A 26,887-nucleotide genomic window follows, 5' to 3' on the forward strand; every position below is an offset into this window, starting at 1 on the left:
AGAATTACCATTTGTTTCTTTTCCATCAGCAAATAATTGTACTGAGATCCCAACACCTAAAACACAGTTAAAAAAATGGAAAACAACCAGATAAAAGCTCTCCCTGCAGCTGCTGCTACACCCACTAGTCCTAAAACCAACAATTCCATCTTGGAAAGAAGAAATGTCTTCCAGACCAGAAAAATGCAGGGGTAATTGCTCACTTCATGTAATAAGTTCTGAAGTCAAAACATGCCAGACGCAATTTTTTTATTTAGATCTTGACAATCGTGCATCCAAATGCAATTATTGCTCCTTATCTTGCAAAAGAATTTCAGAAATACCTCCTGGAATTAATTTGTATCGATTCTGACTCCGTGGAAATGCTGAGACTTGCTCTCACAAAGCAGTTTTTAAAACTCTTGAGGATCTTAGAGATGTTTTTTAGTTCCTAAAACTTGACTTTATTCCATAAGCAGGGAACATCCAGGCACAGCTCTTAACACCTTCTCCAGCTGAATGCTGCTCTTCCTTGAAATTATTGGAATCATGAGACCAAGGTAACTTTTTGTACGACCTGTTCACCAGTTGGATGGTAAATTACAAAAGAAATTGTGATTAATTTCTTTGTTGCAAGTGTTAACATCAAAAAAACAATCCCAAAAAATAAAAAAAAAGGAGCCATAAGTGACTGGTTCAGTAATCCAAATTAATATCCATATATATCTGTAATCTCTATTTCTTTCTCTTCGTTTTCATTTCATGTCTCTGTCTGAAGTTGTTAAGGCATGGAATTCTGTAAGTAAATCTACATTCAAAGGAAAAAAGCTGACTAAAAATGTACATGTGGGTCGTTTGCCCAGCAAACGTTTTTGAGACTCAGCAATCTGTGACCCCACTTCAAAAGACTTCGGTTTCTATGATCCAAATGATCTAAACTCCAAATTTAAGTTCTCACCACGTGCAAAAATCATAAATTTACTACAATTAATACTCTCCAAGTGAAGAAAGTATTCTTTTCCATGTTAAAATCTCCTCGACACTGATCCTGCTAATGCCTTATTACTTTAATTATACATTTCTTCAGTTTTTTTTACAAATTAAAAAAAAAATTGTAAATTTTTATTTAATTTTTTTTTTAATTTTTAAATTTTTAAAATTTTAAAATTTTAATTTAAATTTTTTTAAATTTACTTTTTTGGAAGTAGTCCTTGAAACATTTCTTAGATAAATTCAGCAGGACAATTTAGTACAGACACTAGAGCAGGAAAAGTGATTCTCAGTAAAACAAGCTGTGAAAACCCAACGTTGTCCCACATTTTAGTGAAACCATCAGTCCAAAGCAGCACAGTTTTTATAGCTAAAATTATGAGATACGTAGATAACAACCAGCAGCTGTAGGAATGCTAGAAAATGCAGTAATAAAGTTATTTTCTCCTTGTTCAAGCCTTACTCCTTACCTCTGCTCTTCAGCTGCTGCCCCATTCCCCTCTCTCCTCCTCCCACACAGCCTCTCTGCTTTTTCATCTGCTATCAAACCAGATCCACCAGCTCTTCCTCCTGCATTTTTTCTCTCCAAAAAAAAAAAAAAAAAAAAAAAAAAAAAGTTCTTATCCTCATCAGTCAAGGAGCATGCTCTGATTTACACACTCCACGGAGAACTCTCATCCCAACTTTTCTCAGGGCTGGAGTTTCTCTGGTCTCCTCTGGGCCTCTGGCACTTGACTCACTTTTATTATCTTGTTTATTTAGTAAGAAATGGGTAAAGAAAGGAGATAATTTCTGAGACTTGAGGTGGCCAATATGACTAATACAATAAAATGATAGATTGAAATAATTGCATCTTTTTAAACATACTAACACACAAAGCTGTATCTAGAATTATGGAATTCTACAGGTGCAGGACCAAACTTCATCCCTGCTGTGGATCCTCTAGGAAATGCTGGCAGAGATAAAACTGTGACCAGCTGAAATTCCTGAAATTAAATCACCTCATCCTGTGAAGAACAGCTCTGGATGATCTAACTGTAAAACACAGGCTGCCCTGACAGGACACTTTTCCAGGGAGAAGAAAAATATAAGTACCATGAAAACAGACAGCACAAGATGTATTCTGATTTTTTTTTTTTTTTCCTTCTGAGAAAACCTTGCCTCGATATTCCTGTAAATCCTTTGTCATTCATGTCACCAGTCCAAGTCCAAGTGAGTACAGTGGTTTATTGAAGTAAAACATGTTGGGAACACCCACTGCAAACCCCCCCCCCCAAAAAAAAAAAAAAAATTAAAAAAAAGAGCTTTCACAGCACTCTTGCAGTAGGAACTACAGCAAACTTTCTGATTTCAGCTAACAGCTGCTCTTTAATCAGCTTTCCACTCTAAGAACTGCATCATGTCAGTCAGACAGGCACATGCCAAATTCCACTGCCCCTGCACCTGGAATCTCCTGATTTCCTCAACATGTCAGAAATCATGGCTGGAAATGAACTGGCAAAGGATGAACTGAGCAATCTCTAAGGCAGTCCCTTCCCCATCAACTGCTGGCACAGCTGATAATGGTTTTTTTTGGAGTCTTTTGGTGTCTTTTGAATCAGCAACTCCAATTAAACTCCAATCTTCATTCTCCAGAATAAATCCAGCTTGATACATTTCAATAATAAACTCTGTGTTGTAGACAAGGGGTTTTTTTCTGCACATTACTGGACAACTGGATTGTCAAAGGGATAAAACATCTACTCAGAAGACCTGAATGTTGCAAATATAATAGGAATAAAATACTAATTCAGAAGACCTGAATGGTGCAAATGTAATAGGGATAAAATACAAATTCAGAAGACCTGGCTGGTGCAAATGCAGTGTTTCAAAGGAATAAAATACAAATTCAGAAGACTAAATGTTGCAAACTGAGTGTTTCAAAGGAATAAAATACAAATTCAGAAGACTAAATGTTGCAAACTGAGTGTTTCAAAGGAATAAAATACAAATTCAGAAGACCTGGATGGTGCAAATGCAGTGTTTCAAAGGAATAAAATACAAATTCAGAAGACTAAATGTTGCAAACTGAGTGTTTCAAAGGAATAAAATACAAATTCAGAAGACCTGGATGGTGCAAATGCAGTGTTTCAAAAGCAGCTGAAGTTTCCATTTTTTTATCTTTTGAAGAGCGATATAACAGGACACTTCTATTTCCTCTTGGTTATATACATTTATTTATCTCTATATTTATCCAACTCGTCCCTTTAATTAAAATACATGTTAATTAAATATCCATCCTGGCCATAATCTGCTGGGAAGTGAAGCTACAAAAGGAGCCCTGATGAAACTGTCAGACAGGCACTACAACAATTTCCCATTGTGGGAAGGAGGCGTCATTTCTGAGCAGTGGTAACTCGAGAGGATCTCGCCAGGCTCCAGCTGATGCCAAGCCTGCTCTCATTTTCCCACTCTCACTTCCATAAATTAGCTGCAGGCCCCATGGACATCAGGGAATCTTGAGGGGGTTTTGGGTGTTTTTTTTTTAATGTTTGGAAATCCTCCACTTTTGTCAGATCTTTACCAGTGAGGTCAGAGCGGTGCCAAATGCGTGGTCACAAGTCAGGGATTCCTGCCCTCCAAAATCCCCCGTCTGCTCCAGGGCAGCCCTGGCTCCAAGAGCTTTATCAGGAGTGCTGAAACAAAATCCACACCCAGCCACTTGAACTACAGCCCTCACACCAAGGCAGAACGTGACGCCTGAATTTGGATCAATCTGCCACCGAGGGTTTGACTTTTTAAATTTAGATCCCCATCCCAAACTCCAAGATAAAAGTGAAACTAAGAAAAGGCAGCCTCAGCACTCTGCTGAGTAACCTGTACTCAAGAAATGCTCAGGCCTGGTGCTGCTCTCTGTCATCTCAAGAGTGAGAAGTCAGCAGCAGACCGAGATCACAAATGTTTTAAATATATATTACATAAGCCATTCTGGGGGGGGATAATGAAATTTTCCATTCTCTCCAGTACAGAAGGAGCATGCCTGCTGAAGAAAGTGGTTGTGAAGTATCATGCACACTGACTCGAAGCCAGCCTTGAAACATGAGAGAATCCAATTCCATGAGTGGCACTTTGGTCAGATGCCAGCACATCATAATTTCACATCAGAGTTAGCTCCACAGAAAGATTAAATGCTACTCGGTACAAAAGGCATTAACTTTTAGTTCTCACAGCAGCATAAAGACCCTTTTTATGGAGACTACTATAAACAGCATACTTTCTTCCACTCCTCAAAGCTTCCTGCATTTTCCAAACGATCCACAAAAACATTTATTGAATCAACACATGGCCCAAAAGTTGTTTACAAACCATAATGCAAAGTAAGAATGCTGTTCATTATTATGTGCCTACAAATGTGCTTCATGCTTGTTTAACAGGAACAGCATGTTTGCTGCCATCCTGCAGGAAGGAAAACAAAATTTGAAGTGGAGAAGTGCAAAATAAAGGCAATGTTTGCCAGATTTCCCTTTCCCTCTCCCCTGAATACATGGGAAATATTCAGAAGATAAGCAGCAGAAAAGGAAAAGGTATCTTTTAACCAGCACCTGGAATTACCTGGCTCCGCATTTGGAATTCCCTTCACCTCCCACCAAGATTTCTAAACTGAGGATGTTTTACTGTATTCTGACACTACATGCCATCGAGTCCTGTGGCATTTCAAAGGCTGCTTTAAAACTGAGGAAATTTTATACAGGGCAGTTGCTGCAAACATGCAAAGGTATTTTCATGCAAATCTATGTATAACACACTAAAAAATGCTTTCCATCCCTCCCCTGTTCTTCCCCTTGAAATCCAGCTCAGAAGTGTCCCCTGCTGGCAAACTCCTTCCCCTCACTGCAGGAGATGCAGGGAAAGCCTCAGCTGCATCCAGCTTTGGGAGCAGCAGGAGTTCCTGGGGATTTGAACAGAATGACAACAGGAAAGTGGCTCAGCTGGGCAGGGACACTGCTCAGTGCTGGTGAATGCCTGCAGCACCCCAGGGCTCCCTTCAAAACAGCTCCAGGAAAGAGGCTGAAGAAAGTTTTGAGAGCGAGCAATTTAGGAGATAATCCAGACTTCCAATAATTAGAAAATTCCAGAATGGACTGGGATGGAAGGGACCTTGAAGATGATCCCAGTGCCAGCCCTGCCGTGGCAGGGACACCTCCCACTGCCCCAGGCTGCTCCAGCCCCAGTGTCCAACCTGGCCTTGGGCACTGCCAGGGATCCAGGGGCAGCCCCAGCTGCTCTGGCAATTCCATCCCAGCCCCTGCCCACCCTGCCAGGGAACAATTCCCAATTCCCAATCTCCCATCCATCCCTGCCCTCCTACACCTCAAAGCCATATTTACAGGAGGCAGCACAAACAAAGCTCATTTGTCACTCAAATCCTGTTTCCCACCAGGATAAACAATCTCTCAATTGTCCAGTTCAATTTTGGTCTCACAAATCAGTAAAAAGCCTTTCATAGTTTCACAGCCATGTTGCACTATAGGGTTGCTTCAAAATGTTGCCTCTGAACAAAAAGAAAAAAAATTTTCTTGAAAAATTTTCCTGTGACTGCGCCATTAATCCTCATCATCTTCTCCATGCCTTCTACCTGCAGCCACTGTTACTATTCCTGTTATCATGGAATTATCAAAGTGGGAAAAGCCCCTCAGGATCACCCAGTGCCACCCCAGCCCCACCAGCATCACCCCAAACCCTGTCCCCAAGGGCCACATCCAGACTCCTCTGGGACAATTCCAGTGACTCCAAACCTCCCTGGGCAGCTCAGCCCAAGGCCTGACCACTCTGCCAGGGAAATTTCCTTTCCCAATCTCCAACCTGAGCCTCCCCTGGTGCCATTTGAGGCCATTCCCTCTCCTCCTTTCCCTGCCCCTCCTGTCAGGAGCTGTGCAGAGCAGTGAGGTCCCACCTGAGCCTCCTTTTCTCCAGGCTGAACCTCCCCAGCCCCCTCAGCCTCTCCTCACAGGACAGGTTTTCCAGCCTCTTCCCAGCTCCATTCTCCTTCCCTGAACACAGGCAAAAGGATTTTTTTGTTTGAGAACAAAACAATTTTTCAAGGCAAGGTATTGATCTAATGTCCTTCACTGATTCAAGCGAGCTCTTAGCATCTGAAGAGAGCCATGAAAAGGAAAACCTCACACAGGATCTGGAGGGGCTGGAGCGTGTCCAGGCAATGGAACAGAGCTGGGAAGGGTCTGGAAAAATCCTGATGGAGGTGGAGGGGCTCAGTCTGGAGAAAAGGAAGCTCAGGGGGGACCTCACTGCTCTGCACAGCTCCTGACAGGAGGGACAGGGAAAGGAGGAAAGGAAATGGCCTCAAATGGCACCAGGGACAGCTCAGGGTGGAGATTGGGAAAGAAAATTTCCCTGGCAGAGTGGTCAGGCCTTGGGATGAGCTGCCCAGGGAGGTTTGGAGTCGCTGGAATTGTCCCAGAGGAGTCTGGATGTGGCCCTTGGGGACAGGGTTTGGGGTGATGGTGCTGGATGATCCTGGAGGGCTCTTCCAGACTTGATGATTCTGGGAATCTGTGACTCATTCTGCATTGAAGTACCTGGGAAAAGCATCCTGACCTGGACTGATGCCTTGGGAAGGCTGAGCTAGAGCAGAGCTGGGCAGAGCTAAAGAATAAAGCAGGGATTTATTAAAGGATCTCCTCCATGGATCCACCTTGGGCAGCACCAGAGCCCAGCCAGGGCTGCAGCCAAGAGGAACCAAAATGGTCCCAAAATGCACGAGCGCTCCCGGGGGCTCTCACTGGGATCAGCTCTGCTCCATTTGCACCTTGCAGTTCATTGTCCCATTCCAGCTTTAGCCCAGGCACTCCCATCCTGCTTGTTTTCCTCTCTCCAGCCCACGCTGTTTGTGCTCCTGGGCCTGAGCTTTGGATCATTTGTCCTTGGTGCCCAGCTGGAGAAGGAATTGTTTTGTCTCCCTGCTCTGTGCAGAGAGCTCACCATCCCATAATATGAAGCCCAGACTCACACACTAAAGCAGCACAGAATCTGAAAATTAGAAAATCTAAAACCTGAGGCATCAGGACTGTTGCAAAATCTGCTCCACAAACTCAGCTTCTTTTAAGCTTTTACCTCTACCAAATACCTGGAACCCAAAAGTTTACAAATTTAACTCAAGAACCAGCAGTTCTATGAGGAAACTGCATTCATAGAAGTGTGCAGAGTAATGGAAGACTGGGGAGAAAGAATAAATAGATGCTAAAATACACAGAATTTATTCCACCATGGGACTGTGTGACAAGTGTTACAAATGTTCACTTGGGCACAAGAGGAGGTATCACTGACATCCAAAAACCAGGCCAGAGCAGCTCTGAACTGCTCCATTTGGACACAATCCCTAGATAATTTCATTATTCCGAGTGCTAATGAAGCAAAAAGAGGAAAACAATGAGGCACACACTGTCAAAAACCAAATTCTTGGAGAACAATTCCCTGCAGAAGCACACTCCAACACCAGCAAACAGCAGGAATTCGGATCAGAATCCAGACGTTGACATTTCCCATGAATGCCAAGACTGAAAAAAGTTTGCTTTATGATTTGTGTGACCTTTCTGGGTTTGCAAGTTTTTGTTGCAAAGAAACAAAAGTGAATTTGAGGAGGTGGGGAGGAAGAGCACAAAACCAGCAAATGCAAACCCACCCTCCCTGCACACACAGGCAACTCAAAGCCTTGCAGCCCAACAAATTCCTTTGAATTTATTATGGAAAAAAGCCCTAAATCCACAGAGCTAAATGCCAAATATTTTTAGTTGATAGCACATCTATTAGTCCTTAGGTGAAGTTTTAAATCCAGTCCCCAAAACCAGTAAGGTGCTTCAGCAAATACCCATTTTTATTGGTACAGATGCATTTACATTGCTTCATCTATTTTATTTTTCCTTGAAGCTCCTTTGCCTTGGAAGATATTTTCATTTCTAGCCAAGAAACAAACTGGGAAAAAGCTTTCAAGTACAAAGGTCTTTGCCCATTTCAAATAATACATTAAAAAAAAATTAAAAATGTTGGACACAAATGACTTATCAGTGATTTATTCAAGTTTCTCAGTCTGTTGATCATTTAATATTTTTTTCAGCTCTTATGTAACTTCTGAGCCAGAGAAAAGAGCAAATTTCCTTTTTGGAATAAATAATTCCAAAGAGCTCTTGTTTTTTGTACTACTGTCTCTAAGGCAGGGATGATGCTCATGCTTTGAGGGTAAGAGAAAACAAGCAAATCTCCCATTTGGTAGATTATATATTTTTGGTTCACTTGTAAACCAAAAACTTGATTTGTAATAAAAACTCTGGAGTTTCAGTGTAACTACCCCTGATTTTAGCACTGAAAATTAAAAAAAAACCCAAAAAACCCTGAAATTGAATATCAAGTCCTACAACACCCATGAATATGCATGGAAATATTTCAGAAACAATTGCCTCAAAATGTACCCTGAAATCAGGGTTCATTATAGTGTTAGCTGAGAGTTCAAATTTCCCATCCTCAAAGGAAGATTTATTCAGGATAAAGTAACTCCACATTTTCTTGCCTGACATAATGGACCTGGAATTTAAAAGCAGATGATGCCACCCCAGAATCAAGACATGGAAATCTGCTCTGGAGCTGATTCTGCCCCAGCTACTGAATTACTCAAATACACCAAAAAAAATTGGAGCCCGAGGAGATTCTACTCAAGTTTTAAGATGAGCAAATGCTTGGGTGTAACAACTCCTAATGGGAATAATTTAAATCTCATTCTTCAAGGAGTAAATCCTTGGTTTGAAACCTACTCTGAAACTCCCGGCAATAAAACACAATCCCGGCATTTATGTCTGAAAAATTATCCTTGGAGATGGCTGAAAAAGCAAATATTTGAGAGTTTAAGGGCAAAGCTGCAGAAAAAATCAGATCTCTATGCTTGGAGCTGCCACTGAACATGTGGGTGCCAGACACTCGAGTCCCCCCTCCCCACAGGGACACAGAATTTCCCTCTCCATTTGCTCAACTGCTCTGCAAGAAAAGAAGAAAAGACAAAGATGCTGGGTTTTGGTATCAATACTGGCCTCTAAAATTACATTCAGCATCAAGTTGTGTAGATCTAATTAAGCTTTTAAGCAGCATTTTAATTGTTCTTCATTGCAACGCTGCCTTTGGGGTTGTTGTAGCTGAATTCTCCTGGCTAAAATCTAAAATCCTTAAAGATGGACATGACCATTCAGATAGCAGAGCTTTCAGCTGAATTTAAAATCTAATAATTCCAGTTCTGCTCATGGCTGCTCCTTCTTCTTCACCTTCTTCTCCATGGGTTTGGGTGGTTTTGTGTAATTGGATAAAAAATTTGTTGGCTTTTTTTAAAATTCATGCAGCAAGCCTGTGGTTTTAAGGTCCACGAATTGGAAATCAAAACTTCAAAATGTGAATGCTGAGGAGGAAAAGAAAAAAAAAAATCCAACCCATCCCTCAGGAACAGCTTCAAATTCCACTGCAAAAGGCACCAAGCAAGACTCACAGAGTGGAGAGGAACATCTTAAACTCTTAATAATCACATTTATATCGATCAGCAGCATGGGTTTGATGGGATTATTAAGAGCATCTCAACAATGATGCAGGAAAACACAGATTGTCCAGGAATTTCAGCAAAGTCAGGAGAAGCTGTTTGTTCACAGAATAAAGTTTAGAATTTTATTTGATGCCCCAAAGGACCAGAAAACAGGTCTGGTGAGAGTTATGATAAAAAATGGAAGCACCACCAAGGGAATCACACAGAACAAGGGACAGCTCTGCTGGAAATTGAAGAACTCCCCAAACCAGCACTTAAAACTGACAAAATTTTAATATTACCCAAAAAAAAAACCACCCTCAGTTTCATTTTTATTTAATGGAGTAGAAAATACAGAGCAAACCCAATTATTATTATTTTTTTCCCTCATAAGCAAAAAGAGCTTGGGGTTCCTGAAATGAATTAGAAAAGTCTGAGCAGGTGAGGGGAACCAGCAGTTTTTAAACACTTGAGCTGCCAAGTCTTAGCAACAGTAAAATAATTTCTCATTATTTTTGGGTCTGCTAACAAGACCCAAAGCTTGCTTGGTCATTCATTGACTCATTGTGGTATTTTTATCACAGGGAAGTCTAAAAAAATCATCCCAAAATCACTTGCTGGCAATACAATTAAGGATTTCCTCAAATAATTTACATTTTTGGTATCTCCTGGCTCTCTGGGAAAGCAAGGAGGCCTGTGGAGAACAGCATGAATGGGAAAAAAGAAATCATTTGTGAGAAAGCTAAACTCTAACACATTCATTATTTATTTTAAAGTGCTCTCTCCTCATTAGGAACTGCAATTGTTACACACAAGCTGCAAATTCCTTTTGCACAAGATTCTGGAATTTTATCATTGGCTAAAGGGAAAGACATTCAAACAGTGACTACACAGAGCAAAGCTACCATTAAAATGTGTGAATAAAACAATTAAAGTCACATGAAACCACATTAAAAATAATAAAGTTTAAGGAATAAAACAACTTATTAATAGAATTTATGATTTAAATTTTAAAAATTCATTGTGGTATGAACTTTAACTGAAGAATATACAGTTAAAATATCTTTACTTGATGGTGTGCAACCCTGGAATATGCCACTAGATGGCAAGTTTGGATAGAAATGAGCTGAATTTTAATTTATGGCACGTTTGAAAAGGCTTTGGACAGAAACAACCATGAAGAAAAAAAACAGTGAAAGAGGAGAATAAAAATGGGAAGAGTTCAATAAACAAGTCTTGTGTCTGGAGCACATTTAATACACGCCAAAAAGGTTAAATGGGTTTTAGTTTTGTTTCCACATTGCCACACAAATGGAGAATCAATTCACACACGATTTTGAAGTTATGTTTTAAAGAAAAACAAGTGAAAATCACTGTTTTATGTATTCCTCACAACTCTCCAGAGCAGTGTCTCACATGGAGGAGGGCAGCACTGAGAGCTGACGTCTGAATTACAAATATTCCCAGGAAATATTCCAACATCCTCAGGAATCAGGGTTTCCCTGTGCCTCCCCCATTCACTGCACTCTGCTTTTCACCATTCCCATTTCCTCTTTTGCTGCCAGCCCCTGCAAAATCTTGATTTTATCTTGTTTTACCAAGTTTTATCTTGATTTAAATGAAAAATAAATCCTGGCTTTCAAAGCAGCTCTTTCTGTAGCTCACTACAGCCTTCAAAAAGAAGAGCATTAAAAAGTTCTGAACAGAAATACAGCAAATAGAATAAAATTAACCCTGCACAATCCCCCTGTGGTGAAATTCAGAGCTCCCTTCTAGCAGGGAACAAAACAATGATGGATTAAAAATTAAATGGATTAAAAAATTAAAAACTTTTGCTTACCTGAAGTATCTGCTGAAAACTCTCCAAACAAAAATACCAGGGTTTAAGAGAACACTGAATTTCCCTGGCAGGGTAAATCCCAGCTTACCTCATCTGGAGAGAGCAGATAAATGGGTGTTAATTCAGGAATTTCACTCAATTCACAGCTCAGCCCAAGGCAGGTCAGGATCTCCCTGAGAACTTCGTATCTCTTGGAATTGCTCATTTTGAGCAAATTAAAATCCTCTTCAGTTTGCACATCCATGGAGTTGATGTCCAGCTCCAAATGGGCCTGGCAGGATATTAAAAAAAAAAAAAAAGAAAATCAGTTTCCAATTCAGGGATCACAGCTGTCAATTCACCACAATTTCCTCTGAAACCTCCCTAAAATTTCCCTTCTTAATAAGCTTTTTCTGGAGGAGTTGATCAAATTTGGATTTACCAGCTTAAATTTAACTTTCTGCTTTTCAGGTCTGCCAGAGCCAACAGCAAGGTTGGTCATATTCTGGCTTGTACATGAGCAGAATTCCATTACAATTAAAATGGCATTGAAATTTGCATTCCATTATAACTGAAATTCCATTAAAATTGAAATTCCATTAAAATTCTATTAAAATTGAAAGTGCTTTTTAGGAGTTGTACAAGGTGTGGAGAGCTCAAGCAAGTCACATGAATTTAGTGGAAATCAGTGCAGATAAAGAAACCCTTCTGCCTGAAAAAGTTACTTTCTCACCTGGTAGAAAATCACTGCTCATGGTCGAAGCAGATGCTTAGAAGTTGAAATTAAATGCAAGAGGAAAAAAAACAATCCTTCATAGACCTCCTTTTTGGCTTTTTTTCTGCTTTTCCTTTTGTGTTACAAGATATTTCAAAGCCCTTTACTGTTGGAGCCCTGGCTGCTGAGAATTTGGGACTTTCTGTGCTGCCAGGCCCTGACCCCCAGGAGAACACTGCACTGACCTGAGGCCCTGGAGAAGCTTCCAAAATTCAATAATAAAACTGAGATTATAGGTGTGGAGTTAGAATAGAAGTGTGTGATAGCACAGGGTGGGAAACTCAGAGTTGAAGGGTTTGGAATGCAGGAATGGATAGAAAGCAAGGTGGAGGTTTTAGGGTGGAGGCTGCTCCTTCTTCTTCACCTCCTTCTCCATGGCTTTGGGGGGTTTTGTGCAATTGGATCAAAAAGTCCCCATGGCGGGCACGGGTGGTTGGGTATTGGGTTAAAAGTGAAAATAATTGAGGTGTCATTTCTGAATTGCACAGTTTATCCTTAAAAGGCCTTGCAGAGAGAGAGATGGGCTCCATTTTTAGTTTGTTGGAGTGAAGTGCTGCAGAACTCAGGGTTTGTGAGACTGTGACAGAGATGAGAACTGATAAACACCTGAGTCCCAACAAGAAATACCCTCTCATACATTTAATCCTGACCCTGGCAAAAAAAAAACAAAAAAAAAAAACCCAAAGAATCCACACTTGTACTCTCTGCAGATTCATTTATTGCTATTAAAAAAAACCCTTCTTTTTGTTCATTTCTTCCATTTTGCAAAATTCAATGATGTTCTTTGTGTTTTATGTATTTTCATTGAAATTCAGGGAAATGAATGAGTGCCTGCATCCCTGGCAGTGCCCAAGGCCAGGTTGGACACTGGGGCTGGAGCAGCCTGGCACAGTGGAAGGTGTCTCTGCCATGGCAGGGGTGGAAGGAGATAATTTGAAGATCCTTTCCAACCCAAACCATTCCATGATTGTAAAAAAAAATACATTAAAAAGGAAGCAGGGCACACCCACCCACCAGAGGGGTACAGAAAAAAGGGAAACAAATCTGCCAGAATATTCCATAGCTGATGTCACTGCCTGGGAACAATAAGGGCTTTTCAAATCCAGACTGGAAGTCATTTAGAATTATAAAATGTCACACTAATCCTTTTAATCTGATTTTTGAAGCTGTGCTCTGATGCCCTTTTCTTTTTCCTGGGGAAAACCTCTGGAGTATTAAATTTTACTACAGCAGGAGGATCAATTTAAAAGGTGCAGCAAAGCAGAACTTGCAGGGACAGAATCAAATCCATTTTCTAGCAGCACATGGGTGGCAGAGCTGCCTACAAAAAAAAGCAATAAATATCCTCCAATGTCTAAGAGAGCTCCCAAAAATCCAGCAGATTTAAGCTGATAAAAGACAAAAACACTTCTAAGAACCCTCTGAATATTTCTGAGCTCTGTAACTGCTACAAGAGTCTTGATAGCTGATCCCTGAGCAGTTAAATTTCAGTGCTCTGGGCTCCTGAGAAAGTTCCCTACCTAAAATATTGGTAAAAATAGAACCTTTCATAAAGTTGGTTCATCTTTTATATTCCTTAACTTTAATCTTGGAAAGCAAACCTGGCTCTGCTTTTCTCAATGTGTTTGGCAGATTTATTTTCTAAACTTCATGGTACCCCTTTTATCAGCCTTTCCATCACCCCAACCTTTAGCTGGGAATATTTAAATCATTTCAATAATCAGTGACCAACATTTACCTTCCTGTGGAAACTTCCTCACCCATTATCCAGAAGGTAAAATGAAGAAAAAAATATTATGAACACTTGAACTCATCTGTTCCATTTTATGAGGGCTTTCTTTGCCTGTTTTGGTGGTTTTTTAACCAGAGATCACAATACCATGATACTGGAGAGGCACCTACTTCCTGGCATATTATTTTTAACTGGAATTAATGATTTTGGCTCATCCTGAACTACCCCAATTCCACCCCCCAGATTCTCTGAGCTATTTGATACGTGCAGAGTATCAAACATTTAAACCTTTAAAGGCTGAATAATGATTCAGGAAACAAAAAAAAAAAGTTTCCAGCAAGGTTTATTCTGCACTTCTTGCTTTGCCACAATTCCTATTTTTGTAAGGATTTTGTGGGATTTATTTCCTACTTCCCAAAATCTGCTCAAGCTGTATTCCTGTACCACCTCCAGCAGGGAGAAAGGGAAAACTCTGCTCTGGAATATGACAAAATCCCAGAATAACTGGGGTTGGAAGGGACCTCTGGAGATGAACCACTCCAACCCCTGCCCAGGCAGGGTCACCTGGAGCAGGTGACACAGGAAAGTGCCCAGGTGGGTTTGGAATGTCCCCAGAAAGGGAGACTCCATCACCTCCCTGGGCAGCTGCTCCAGGGCTCTGCCACATCCATGGAAGGAAATTTCTGCTCAAGTGGAGGTGGAATTTTCTGGGGTTTAGTTTATGGCCACTGCTCCCTGTGCTGTCACTGGGCACCACTGGGAAGTCTGGCACCATCCTCTGGCACCCCGTGGAGATATTTCCATGGATTAATGAGGAGAATTCCTGCTTCCTGCACAGAACTGTTCTTTGTTTTACCTTGCCTGATCCACACACGCCTGGCTCCGTGGTGAAAATAAAAAAAACTGTTTTCCCAGCAGTGACATTCCCCTTCCTTAACTTTAACACCAAGTGAAACCCACCCTGCACTTGGATCCCTTCTACATCCAGGACATCCACTTACACCTGGGAATGGCTTTTCCACTGGGAAAAGGGACATTTGGGTGGGATATTGGGAAGGAATTCCTGCCTGGCAGGGTGGGCAGGGGTTGGGATGGAATTCCCAGAGCAGCTGTGGCTGCCCCTGGATCCCTGGCAGTGCCCAAGGCCAGGTTGGACACTGGGGCTGGAGCAGCCTGGGACAGTGGGAGGTGTCCCTGCCATGGCACTGGATGGGCTTTGAGGTCCCTCCCAACCCAAAGCATTCCATGATTCCACACCTCCCCTTGTCAGGAACCCCCAGGAGCATGCAATGGGAACAGTTTTTCAGGACTGCATGAACTCCTCGCTGCTCACAGTACCTGGGAAAGGATGGCTTCTCCTCCACTGCTGCCGTGGGTCAGGTGCACGATCACCGTGTCTTTAGCAGCATTATTCAGCCGACTCAACACCTTCACTCTGCTGCCATCTCCCTTCATGCCTTCCTCAAAAACACAGCCACTGACCAGCAGGTTCAGCTTCACCTCAGTGCTGTCCTTTCTGGACACCACCAGCTCGTGCACAACCCTCCTCAGTTTGTTTCTGCGCTTTATCTGCACGCCCCCGAAGGTGAAGGACGAGGAAAACCCAAGAATCTTTCCCCCTTTGGACAGAAACGTCATGAACTGCCTGTGGATGCCCTCAGGAATGGGCTCCTCTGTGGCAATGAGCAGCAGCAGGGAGTTGTCAGCCCAGGGGTCCCTGAGCACTTGCTCCTGGTGCAGCTGGTACACGGTGTAGCTCTCGGCATCGATGCACGCGCTGAGGACTGATTTCACCTGCTCAAACCTCCCTTTGGCAGCCTCAGAGCCCAGGTAAACCAAGATGTTGGGGGGTTTCCCAGCCAGGTTTATTCTTTTGAATCCTTTTTGCAGACATTCGTGCTCCTTCTCCTCCCCTCTGCTGCTGCAGTCCTCGGGAAGCTCTGGAATGTTTTCTGCAGAGGCGAATTTCACCGACTCTATGGTGATGTTCTCGAGCTGCTGACACTCGTGGCAGCTGGAAACGTGCAAGTGGTGGTGTTCCCCAGCTCCTGTCTCCTCGTGCTCCCCTTCTTCTTCCAGCTTGGATTTGTCCTGCTCAGCTCGCCCTAATGCTGAATTCCCAGCAGGAGTTACTGCCTCCATCTCTGTGCTTTTCTCTTTCACCGATGGAGCCTCCTGTGCCAACTCCTTCAGAGCAGATTCCTCTAAATGCACAGCTGCAAAAGGTACAGGATACCAAAAAAAGGGGTTAGAGCAATGAGATTAAAAGGGTTAGGATAAATATCATTAACAGCAGAATTTAATTTCAGTACAAATGCCCTGTAACAGCAAGAATTTCACTCCTTTGACACAACAAATCCTATTTCCCCCCAGAACAACACAGATTTGCACTCAAACCATAAATCTAAAGACAAAACGAAGAAAAGAAAATACCTCTGGAAAAATACTGCTCTTCTAAGGAGGGCAGGGTTTAAAATCGCTGCTGTTTTGAAATAAACTATTTTGAAATAAGCTAATAAAGTGATGGTATTGGGTAAGACAGATATTGAACCACGTCCCTTGCACTGCTGAAGGCTGCAGATAAAGGTTTGGCACAAGAAAAGGGAGTAAAGAGACATTTGAACAGATTTCAGTCTGCAGAAAGGGAGAGAGAGCAACCCACAGCAAGATTTGGGAGCTAAGAATCCAAGGGAAAACAAGAAAATAAGAAGAACTGTTAAAAATTTCCCTTTTCCTCTGAAAATGATAGAAATGTGAAGATAATTCAGAGCAAATACAAGTGAGAAGAGAAGAGCAAAGATGATTACTGCCAGCATGAAATGTGCAGAGCAAAGAGGAGAGAAAAAATACTCATCACAAGGGAGGGCTTCTTCAGCTGCTGAGCCATGAAAAACACTTCAAGGCAAAATCTGAAAAATTTCACTGACTCCTTCCCCACTCACACCCAACCAAATCAATTTATTATGCTTTTAATCCAGGGAGAAACTTGATGAACAAAATTTTGCCAATCCAACTTCAATCCCTTTCCTTCTTATATAACTACATCCCCTTTGGAGCAGAAACATGAAGTAAGATGGTTTGGGTTTTTTTTGTTTTTTTTTTTTTTTTTTTTTTTGATATTCCAAGGGAATTTCAGAGCTTCCAACCTCTGTTATTCCACCCAGAGCTTCCCCCAGCCTGTTCTGGAGCAGCTTCCACACAGCACTGGAAGCAAAAGGAGGCAGAAAACATTTTAAAAAGGGACATTCAGCTTCCATCCTTCCTTGAGATAATATTTATGCAGAAAAGAACCCAGAGAGACAGAATTTCCCCTCAGATTCTTTTGGGACAATATTCCTGTCCTCTTGCACTTCAGCTAAATGTTGTTGATTTTGTCATTCCTTCATTTCTGCCTGTGCACTGTGATCTACATTAAAAAAAAAAACAGTAAAGCAAAAACAAACCCCATAAAAAAAAGGCCAAAAAAATCCCAGCCCAATCCATGTTCAGCTTTGAATACACTTTAATTTCAAATATTAAAAAAAAAAAAAAGAGAACATCTGTCTAAAAACTTCCAGCTTTGAAAATTTTTTGAGTTTTTTAAAGTAGATTTGTTAATTATCAGACAAGATTTGAATAAAGTATTTTCTAAGTTCTGGTTTGGAGCACCCTGGGATAGTGGAAGGGGTCCCAGCCCACAGCAGGGGGTGGGAATGGATGGTTTTTAAGCCTCCTTCCAACCCAAACCATTCCAAATCCTACAAAATTCAAGCAGAGCTACAGAGGGATCAACCTGGAATCCCAACACAGGTAGAAAACACTGCCAAAAAAAAAAAAAAAAAAAAAAAAAAAGGCAAATTTTTCAGGTAGGTATAAAAAAACTACGCACAAAGTCCTAAAATAACCATAAAGCAAAAATGCTGTGCTGTGAAAAACGATCAGGAGGGTACTTACAAACAATCCTGTGTGGCACCATCCCGTTCTCCATCTGCAGCCTGTCTTCCAGGAAGGCTATTCCAAGGCTACTGAAATTATCTACACTGGCTTCAGCAATTAACTTAAAAGGTTCACCAGGTTTATAGGCCAAGGGTGAACAAAAGTCTGACCACTTCACAATCTAGAACAGAGCACACGGATGGCTTTCAGTTGGGAAAGGTTCTGGGAAAATCCCCAAGTGTCAATAATATTGTGAGTCTGCAAGAGGAACTGCAGGAAATTTGGAGGATTTACTGGGGGGGTTGCTTTAGGCAGCAAAGATTGAGCCCTGATGGAAGAGAACATCCAAACCAAGTGGGAGTCCAGGGGAATCATTCCCAAAGATCAAGGCTCTGAAAGATCCGAGCCACAAAATGGCAGCAGAGCTGTAGGAAAAATTCTATTTGGATTTGTTTCCTTCGGCACAAACTCCCAGCAAGAATGCTGATAAAAAGAACAAAATTAAACTACGAGGGTTTAACAAAAATTATCAGAGGCATCATGAGGGTTCAAGATGTTTATCTACCTCAAAAATTCCTTTTCTTCAGGAAAGAAACACTGCACAAGTTAAGAGACACAACTGGATGCACAAACAAGTTGTTCTCCCATGAAAGAATTTTTAGAGACCTGCCTTCATGACCTAAAAAAAAAAAAAAAATCAGCCTCTGCCATGCTCCAAAGCATGGGGAGACCAAGTGCAATTCCCACAGAGCAGCTGCAGCACTTTGACACCTCTTCCATGAGGTTCAGCTTTTCACCACCACACACCAGAAGTAAAACACTGACTGAAGGAAGGAAAAACTTATTTTGGATGCACAAGCTGAGGGCGAGCTGTCAGTTCTTCTACTTGTTCATAATTAGACCATCAGCTAAATTTACCTTTTTATTTACTGCAATTAAATGGTTTACACACCACCCAAGAGAATCCAGCTGCAGCTTCTGATGTTGTGGTGTTTCCCAAGGGAACAAGAGGACAGAACAAACAACCCCAATGGTTCTGTCTCCTTTCTAGGTCACTCTCAAAGACAGCTTCTGCTTAGCAATCAACAAACCCAAATGACACCATTCAGTCACAGAATCCCAGAATGGTTTGGGTTGGAGGAACCTTAAAAATTATCTCATTCCCAAACCCTGCCATGGCAGGGACACCTCCCACTGTGCCAGGCTGCTCCAACCTGGCCTTGGGCACTGCCAGGGATCCAGGGGCAGCCCCAGCTGCTCTGGGAATTCCATCCCAGCCCCTGCCCACCCTCACAGGAAGGAATTTTTTTCTAGTATCTGATCTAAACCTGTAATTTTTCAGTTGGAAGCCATTCCCTGTGTCCTGTCCCTGCATCCCCTGGAAATTGTCTCTCTCCAGCTTTCCTGGGGCTCCTCCAGGCCCTGCAAGGCCACCCTGAGCTCAGCCCAAAGCTTCTCCTGTGCAGGTGAACAATGCCAGCTGTGCCAGCCTTTCCTGCCAGCAGAGCTGCTCCAGCCCTCTGCTCATCCTGGAGCCTCCTCTGGGCTCTCTGCAGCAGCTCCAGCTCCTCCCTGGGCTGGGACAGGGCTGGGGCAGCTCTGCAGGTGAGCTCTCACCTGTGGGGGCACAGGGGGAGAATTTTCTCTACCTCTTTGCCACACCCAAAGTGCTGCTGTCAGCTGCTCCTCATAATGAGAACCTACTGAAGGGCTCCACAAATGCTACAGAAAATGTGACCCTGCCTGAGGAACTGATGCCTCAGGTTTTGGCTTTTCTATTTTTCACATTCTGTGCTGCTTTAGTGTGAGGGTCTGAGCTTCATATCAGGGGATGGTGAGTTCTGTGCACAGAGCAGGGAGACAAAACAATTCCTTCTCCAGCTGGGCACCAAGGACAAATGATCCAAAGCTCAGGCCCAGGAGCACAAACAGCGTGGGCTGGAGAGAGGAAAGCTCTGCAGGTGGGCTCTCAATCCATGTTTATATCTCTGGCCTTTGGATATCTAACGAGAAACCTGGCTGGGTGTCTTCTGATCCATGATTTCTGCTAAGCCTTAGTGAAAATTTCCCTTTCCAAGAGGAAAAGGGGAGCAGGAACTTGGGGGTTGAACCCCAGCTCTGTGACACCAGAGCACGCCCCAGCTTCAATGGGACTGCTCGTGGTGGAGGCTGAGGGACTTACAGAGTATTTAAATATCCTGTTAACTTAATTACAGAGCATTTAAATATCCTTTCTTACCCAAAGAACAGCCACAAGGAACACCCACAGCTGGAAGCTGTGAGCAAGATCTGTTGATGTTCTTGATCTTTCTTCCGTGGCACCAAGTAAAATCTCAGCTGTAAAATGGAATTATGGCTGCACAGTGCAAACAAAGTGAGCAGCTACCCTCAGAAATAACTCACAAAGTCAAGCTCTTGCCAAAACCTGTGACCCTGAAATCAGGCAACACTCCACTGGCTCCAGAGCAGAGCCAAAACCCTCAGGGAATATTTTCCAGCTTTCCTGCTGCAGTTCCAAATCAAAATTCTGCCAGAATAAAGGATGAAAGGCCAGCTCTTAGCAAGAGATGAGGCATCATTCATACTCCTGCGTTCTCATTTTCACCAGCCACAGATCACTGACAGTCCTACAAAAATTGGCTTTTCTGGCCACAAACCCCCCCAGGGGCAATGGGTTCCCACAGCCCCTGGCTATGGTGACAGCCAGAGGTACCAAAATTAAGAGCATTTTACTGTGCTCACACAAAAGAACAATAAACAAAACAAACCAGCAGTCCCTTTCCTCTTTAGTTTTGACTTTTTTCGCCTGGACTATCACTTTTGAGCTTTCTAAATCAATTAGTAATGTCCACATAAGAATGCAAAATTTTCCATCCTAAGGGAAACGAAAGCAAACCCAAGAAGATTTTAAAAAACCCAATAAACCCCCAAAAGAATAGATAATCAGAGCTTCAATTCAGATGTTTTTGTGCATCTTTCTGCTACAAAAAGTAGAAGGAAAATAAAAAATCTTTATCAAAGGGTGAAAAATTTTGAGTTTTGAGTTTTTAACATGGAGGTAGAAGACAAAATAGAGGATTTTGGGTGTTGTTTGACCTTGAATTAGAATTTATGAGTGTGTAAAATAGAGAGAAGTATAGTTTATCAAAGGGTGAAAAATTTTGAGTTTTGAGTTTTTAGTACAGAGTTAGAAGACAAAATAGAGGATTTGGGGTGTTATTTCATCATGAATTAGAATTTATGAGTGTGTAAAATAGAGAGTAATATAGTTTATCAAAGGGTGAAAAATTTTGAGTTTTTAGTATGGAGGTAGAAGACAAAATAGAGGATTTTGGGTGTTGTTTGATCTTTTTCTTCTTCTTTATCTACTTTATTTTCTATTGTGTTGGTGGTATAGACTGATTAGTTAGGGAGAGTTGTAATACAGATGTTGTGTGGCAGACAAATAATTAGTTGCTGGTAGAAAAGTAGAAATAAAGTACATTTTAAGAGTTAATTAGATAAAACAGGTTTAAAAGACCTTGAAACTGTACATTTTGTGACTTTTTTTGCTGTCTTCTCTTTGTGTGCTAAGTCTAGTGTAGATGGTGTGTAGAACCTCTGATAAGATAAAAAATAAACAACAACTTGAAGAGTAAAAAAATGTTTTACACAGATCCTCATCCAGGGAAGCAGCCAGGCCATGAGCACCTGTGGATGTGATCTCCTGGAAGCCCAAGGAGGAGCCTGAAACCTGATTTCAGGAAATAAAGGGGACAGGTGGCCCTTTAGGGACACCCAGGACAGCACCTCATCTGTGGGAAATGGATTTGCAGAGAATTCTTGAAGTTTGACAGAAGGTTCACAGCTGTATGTAAACTTTGAGATAAGAAACGTTGACTTTAGGGTTTAAATTAAAATTAAATTTAAGCTTTCAAATTAAATTAAGCCCTTTGAATGCTGCTTTAAGAATTCCCTACAAATCCATCTCCCACACTTATCCATGGCCCCAGGGCAGAGCCTGGCTCATGGAGAGCTCTGGGATCTCAGCAGGCAGCCCAGATGTTTCACCACAGCCTGCACAGACACATCCTGGCATGGACATTTTCCCTTTCCTCCTCTTCCCTGGAGGCACTGACATCCATCCCTCCTCTCTCACAGCCTTCCAGTGCCTAAAGGGGGCTTAACAAAAAGCAGGAGAAGGATTTTCCATGGTCCCAGGCTGCTCCAAGCCCCAGTGTCCAACCTGGCCTTGGGCACTGCCAGGGATCCAGGGGCAGCCCCAGCTGCTCTGGCAATTCCATCCCAGCCCCTGCCCACCCTGCCAGGCAGGAATTCCTTCCCAATATCCCACCCAAATCTCCCCTTTCCCAGTGGGAAGCCATTCCCTGTGTCCTGTCACTCCATTCCTTGTCCAGAGTTGCTCTCATGGAGCCTCTTTAGGCTCTGAGTTCTCCCTGGAGCCTTTTTTTCTCCAGGCTGAACAATCCCAACTTCTCCCAGCCTGGCTCCAGAGCAGGGGGGGCCATTCCCACCCACAGCCAGAGAAAAATGCTACTGAAAAGTCTCAACAAAATGTCTCTTGGTCTGTTTGAAACACAAAACAGAGCTTAATTATTACCAGTGATGTGAATGAAGCAATTCCCTTTTTATTCCCCATAACATCACAAGCCATCTGTACCCCCTGCTATGCAAGAATATTGAATATCTGTTGCCCTTTCTGTGCAAGAAACAAAGAGAGTTTCTCACCTCCTTTGAAGAGTCAGGTCCTTTCTGCAAGTTCTCTGTCTGAGCAGAAATGCTTTCTGTCACAAAAGCAATGTGCTCTGCTGGCAGCAGCTTCTCGGGGTGGATAAAGGGAGAAATGAGAAGCACACTCCACCTGTTTAAGTCATCAAGGAACTGAAAGAAAAGGGAAAGGAGAATAAGTCTAGGAAGCAGCTGATTTAAGAATTCCTTTTTAAATTATGCCCGGCTTAAATTCAAATCTGACCCTGCAGCCTTACAGGAAGGGTGATGATTATTTCACATTCCCCACGAGACAAAAAAAGGGATAAAATTCTGAACCACCACAAAGGAATGCTGAAAGTAAAACTGAAAGTGCCAAGCCACGTTTTTAAGCCAACTCAAACTCCAGCTTTCAGCTTTATGGGAAGAGAGGGTGGAACACAAACCCCTGAGCCACGGGCACTGTGACTCCTGTGGGACATTTGCCACTGGCAGCATCCCTCATTCACCTGATCCTCCTCTCCCATCCACACTGAACCTTGAATCCTCATGCCTCTGCATCAAAATTCCTCATTCACTACGAAGCTCAGAAATAATTCATTCAGAATCAATTTTTCCCTAGGTTGTTCTATCCACCATTCAGCAGACCATTGCATCAAAGTTTTCTTCATTAAATGACAAAAGATTCCCTCTCTTGCCCTCGGCAAGGAATAAATAAAGCTCAAAACCTGGAATCAGCAGACCAACAAACGTGTTTGATACACCTCTCAGCTTCCCAGGAAAATATTACATGCCATTTTTAATTTTTACACCCATTCTGCATTGAACTTAATTTGTCTGGCATATTTAAAAAACGGCAAGTATTAGAAACAACTGTTTTGCTGTGGGAAATAGTAAAGGCAAGAAGACTTTTAGAAAGTTGTGAAAGCAGGCTTTAGAAACAGCAAGAGTATAGAACTTAGAGTTAGCTGTCATTGTAAAGTCTGAAAGTAGAAAAGTTACATTAGCACAGTAAATACGGACATGAAACAACAGTTTGAGTTTTAGCTTTGGTTAAGATAGATTTTAAGACTGTAGAAAAAGATGTTTAGTAAGATAGTAGAAGGCTTTAAGTTTAATAATTGGGTATTGTTAATAGGAAGTATATAAGTAAGTATTGTTTGAAGTAGGTGTACGTGTGTTTATTTAGTGATTAGCTAGAATATTTATCTGTAAGTTTTGGTAATATGTTATTGGTTAAAAAGTTTTTAAAATGTTCTATAACATTATAAAGAAATTTTTTGTTGTTAATAAGATGTGAGTTGTTATCTTTTAGTTGTCTTAATTACGTAATGAGATTGATGTTGTAATACAGCTCAAAGAACAGATGTTAGCAGTCTTGTCTTGTTTGTGTAAACTTCTAACACAAAGTATGGTGCTTTCACAACTTCCTGAAAACCCTCTTACCTTTACTCTTTCCCACATTTTCCTTCTGCCTCCACGAGCACACGCCTTCAATAATTCCACGTGGGAGCAGGAAAGAATTCCCCTCTGGCACTGGCTTCTAACCCTGAACGTGTTCATCACTGCACACCTCAAATGAAACCACGCAATGCTGAGGGGGCAGCTCCCTGACACAACCTTTTAAGAGTTGGGTCACTGACCCAACATTTTAAGAGTTAATTAGATAAAACAGGTTTAAACCTTTGTTTAAACCCTTGGTGAGCACAGAAGCTGCACAAGCAAACACTGATTTCTCCCACAGGAAAGTGAACTGAGCTCGGGGTGTCTAAAGTACCTTAAACATCCCATTTGGCTAAAGATCAAACAAAAAAAAAAAAAAAAAAAAAAGCCTTTACAGGTTATGATTTATGACTTGCTAGTGTCTTAAGCAAGCTACTGATCACAGTCCAAGCTACTGAGAGAGCAAAGGAGCTTTGCTGGCTGCCCAGGAGCAAAAAGAAAAAACCTGAATGAACATTTTGTCTCTTCAGAGATGATGTGAAGAGCTCCCCAGTGATGCAGAGCCAGAGCCCTCACACTGAGGTGCAGCACAACAGGACCTGCCCCAGGGATTCTCAAACGCTGTCGCCACGTATTTTAAAGAGACAAAACCATATTGAATAACAGCCCTGAGTCCATGCCAAAATTCATGCCAAGCTGCAATTCCCCAGAGGGCTTCCCAGCTCCCAGTGAACACCAATAAACCGAGCAAGATTATAAAATCAGTCTGCATGAATAGCACTGCAGACAGAAAAAAATGTGCTGGCTGAGCAAGGACTGAGGAGAAGCTGTTTCAGAAATGAGCAGGAGTGGAGCAAAGAGCAGAAATAAACTGAAATCCTCTTCACAGAAAAATAATCCAGGGCAACTGAGGCAGAACTCCTCCAAACACAGCTTTGTTTTGTTTTTGAGGGCTTTATTGGAATGTGAATTAGGTATTTCAGTTGGCTGTGAAAGACTCTGAGATTGCCACCATCGCTCTGGAGTGTGAAATAATCTGTTCATTAAATAGCAAAAAAAAAATAGTTTTAAATAGAGCCAACTTCATCAGCATTTCTAATCTTGTTTTCCCTCACTGCAAACGTTCTCTTCACCCACTGAATTTATGAAAAGCTTCTCTGCTTCCTGAAGAGCACTTAGCCACTGACACGCTCCATGAATCCCTTCCCAGCAATGCCTGGAACGACTGAAAGAATTCCCAACCACACAGGCACCAACATCAGCAAAAAGCAGAGATCAAGAAGAGCCTTACCCAGACCAATTCTGGCATTTAGTGCCAAATTCAGAGAAATCCACCATTCATTTAAATAATTCAGACTAGCAGGGGGCAGTGCCAGTTCCACTTCTAATCCTGAAAGTCAAGCAAGCTCGCTTTCAGGTTTGCTGCCAGCAGTGCCACGTGGAACTGGTTCAGGCACAGGGGTTTTCCACTCTCATGGGCTGCCACAGCCTTCCCCACCCCTGCTCACTTGTGATTTTCGTTTTCCACCTCGTTTTCCTCACTTAAAACAACATTTTGTATGGGGAGAAGCAGCCAGCTCTCAGGACCCAAAGGCTCAGTTCACATTCCAGAGCAGATCCAGCAACGTTTTAAAGCCCTGACACGAATCTTGAAGGCACAAACACAGCACATATTTTTAGGCTAAAGCCTTATACGGGCTCAAAGTATGCTGCTAAAATGGAAAGAGGCTTTTCCCAGGGACGTGGAGTGAAAGGGCAAGGGGGAATGTCCTTAAACTGAAAGTGAGCAGGTTTAGATGGGATATTAGGAAGGAAATCGTCCCTGGGAGGGTGGGGAAGCCCTGGCACAGGGTGCCCAGAGAAGCTGGAAGTGCCCAAGGTCAGGCTGGACAGGGCATGGAGCCCACGGCAGGGGGCTGGAACAGGATGATCTTTAAGGTCCCTTCCAGCCCAAACCACTCTGTGATTCTGTTAAATTCTCTCACGCTCTCCCAGCCAAGCTTTGCTAGCACCACTGCTGCCCTTGCAAAGCTGCACTGAATACATATACACGAATACACACATACAAATGTACATCCGTAGCACACAGAGCATCCCTCAGCCCATTTCCTATTCCAACAAGCTCGGGCAAAGCAGCGAGGACAGGGAACCACACCTGGACTAACATTTTCCACCTGGCTGTCCCCTCCTCCTCCCCCTGCCTGCGACAGCGCGTGGGAATTCCCTCGGCGCGTTACCCTTCCCTGCCCGCCACCAATCCCCACAATCAAACCACGACCCCACCCGCGCCGCTCCGCGATGCTCATCCCCGTTACCGCGGCACCCGCCGCATCCCCGTTACCGCGGCAACCGCCGCATTCCCCGCGCATCCCCGCGGCTCTACCTGCGCCTCGCCGGTGCAGAACACCTTCCCGCCGATGCGGAGGCAGACGCGCTCCTCGGGGTGCGGCTGGCGGGCGCAGAAGGTGAAGGAGCAGCGGGAGCGGTGCAGCCTCCGCACGGTGCTGCGGACGAGCGCGGCCGAGCGCGGCCCCCAGCGCGCCCACAGGTACAGGTAGCACAGCGTGATCAGCATGGCGGGCGCGCGGCCCCGCCCCCCTCGCCCGCCTCGGCCAATGGCAGCGCCGTGCGTCAGTGAGGGCGGGCGCCGCTCCCAGCGCTGATTGGCTGGCTGGGGGGGCTGGCGCGCGCGGCGCCCCGCCCCTTTTGCACCGTCGCGTCTCCCCCCTCCTCCCCTCAGCGCTCGGCCGTGAGGCGGCCCCTCACGCCGAGGGGAATGCGCGGTGAAAAGAGGTGTAAAAAGGAATAAAGAGCGCTCAAAATCGTTCAAGTGCCTCGGAGCGTTGTGTCTTTGCAGCGGGTTAGTTGTAGCCGGGCTCTGGAGGAGGAAGAGGAGGAGGAGCAGGAGAAGTTTTCTCGCCGCCGGCGCCACGACTCGGCTTCTCTGGGAATGGCAGAATGGTTTGGGTTAAAAGG

General features: G+C 43.1%; 1 protein-coding gene across 3 annotated transcripts in view; it reads right to left on the minus strand.

Annotated features, from left to right (window-relative positions):
* HLCS (holocarboxylase synthetase) overlaps positions 1-26,519 on the minus strand; it is a 121,433-nt gene extending 94,914 nt beyond the window's left edge. For 2 of the 3 annotated variants that reach the window (XM_053936740.1, XM_053936739.1), the window contains exons 1-5: positions 26,295-26,519; positions 22,490-22,642; positions 17,780-17,942; positions 15,185-16,062; positions 11,449-11,631 (exon numbers count right to left, since the gene is read on the minus strand). In XM_053936740.1, the coding sequence (XP_053792715.1) occupies positions 11,449-11,631; positions 15,185-16,062; positions 17,780-17,942; positions 22,490-22,642; positions 26,295-26,486 (1,569 nt within the window). In that variant the 5' untranslated portion in view covers positions 26,487-26,519. Of the gene's footprint in view, positions 1-11,448; positions 11,632-15,184; positions 16,063-17,779; positions 17,943-22,489; positions 22,643-23,914; positions 23,998-26,294 lie in introns of those variants that run through there. The other variant, XM_053936741.1, reaches the window with a different exon arrangement.
* Between the last annotated feature and the right edge of the window lie 368 nt (positions 26,520-26,887).

Source organism: Vidua chalybeata, chromosome 2, assembly GCF_026979565.1.
Source record: "Vidua chalybeata isolate OUT-0048 chromosome 2, bVidCha1 merged haplotype, whole genome shotgun sequence".
Taxonomy (NCBI): domain Eukaryota; kingdom Metazoa; phylum Chordata; class Aves; order Passeriformes; family Viduidae; genus Vidua; species Vidua chalybeata.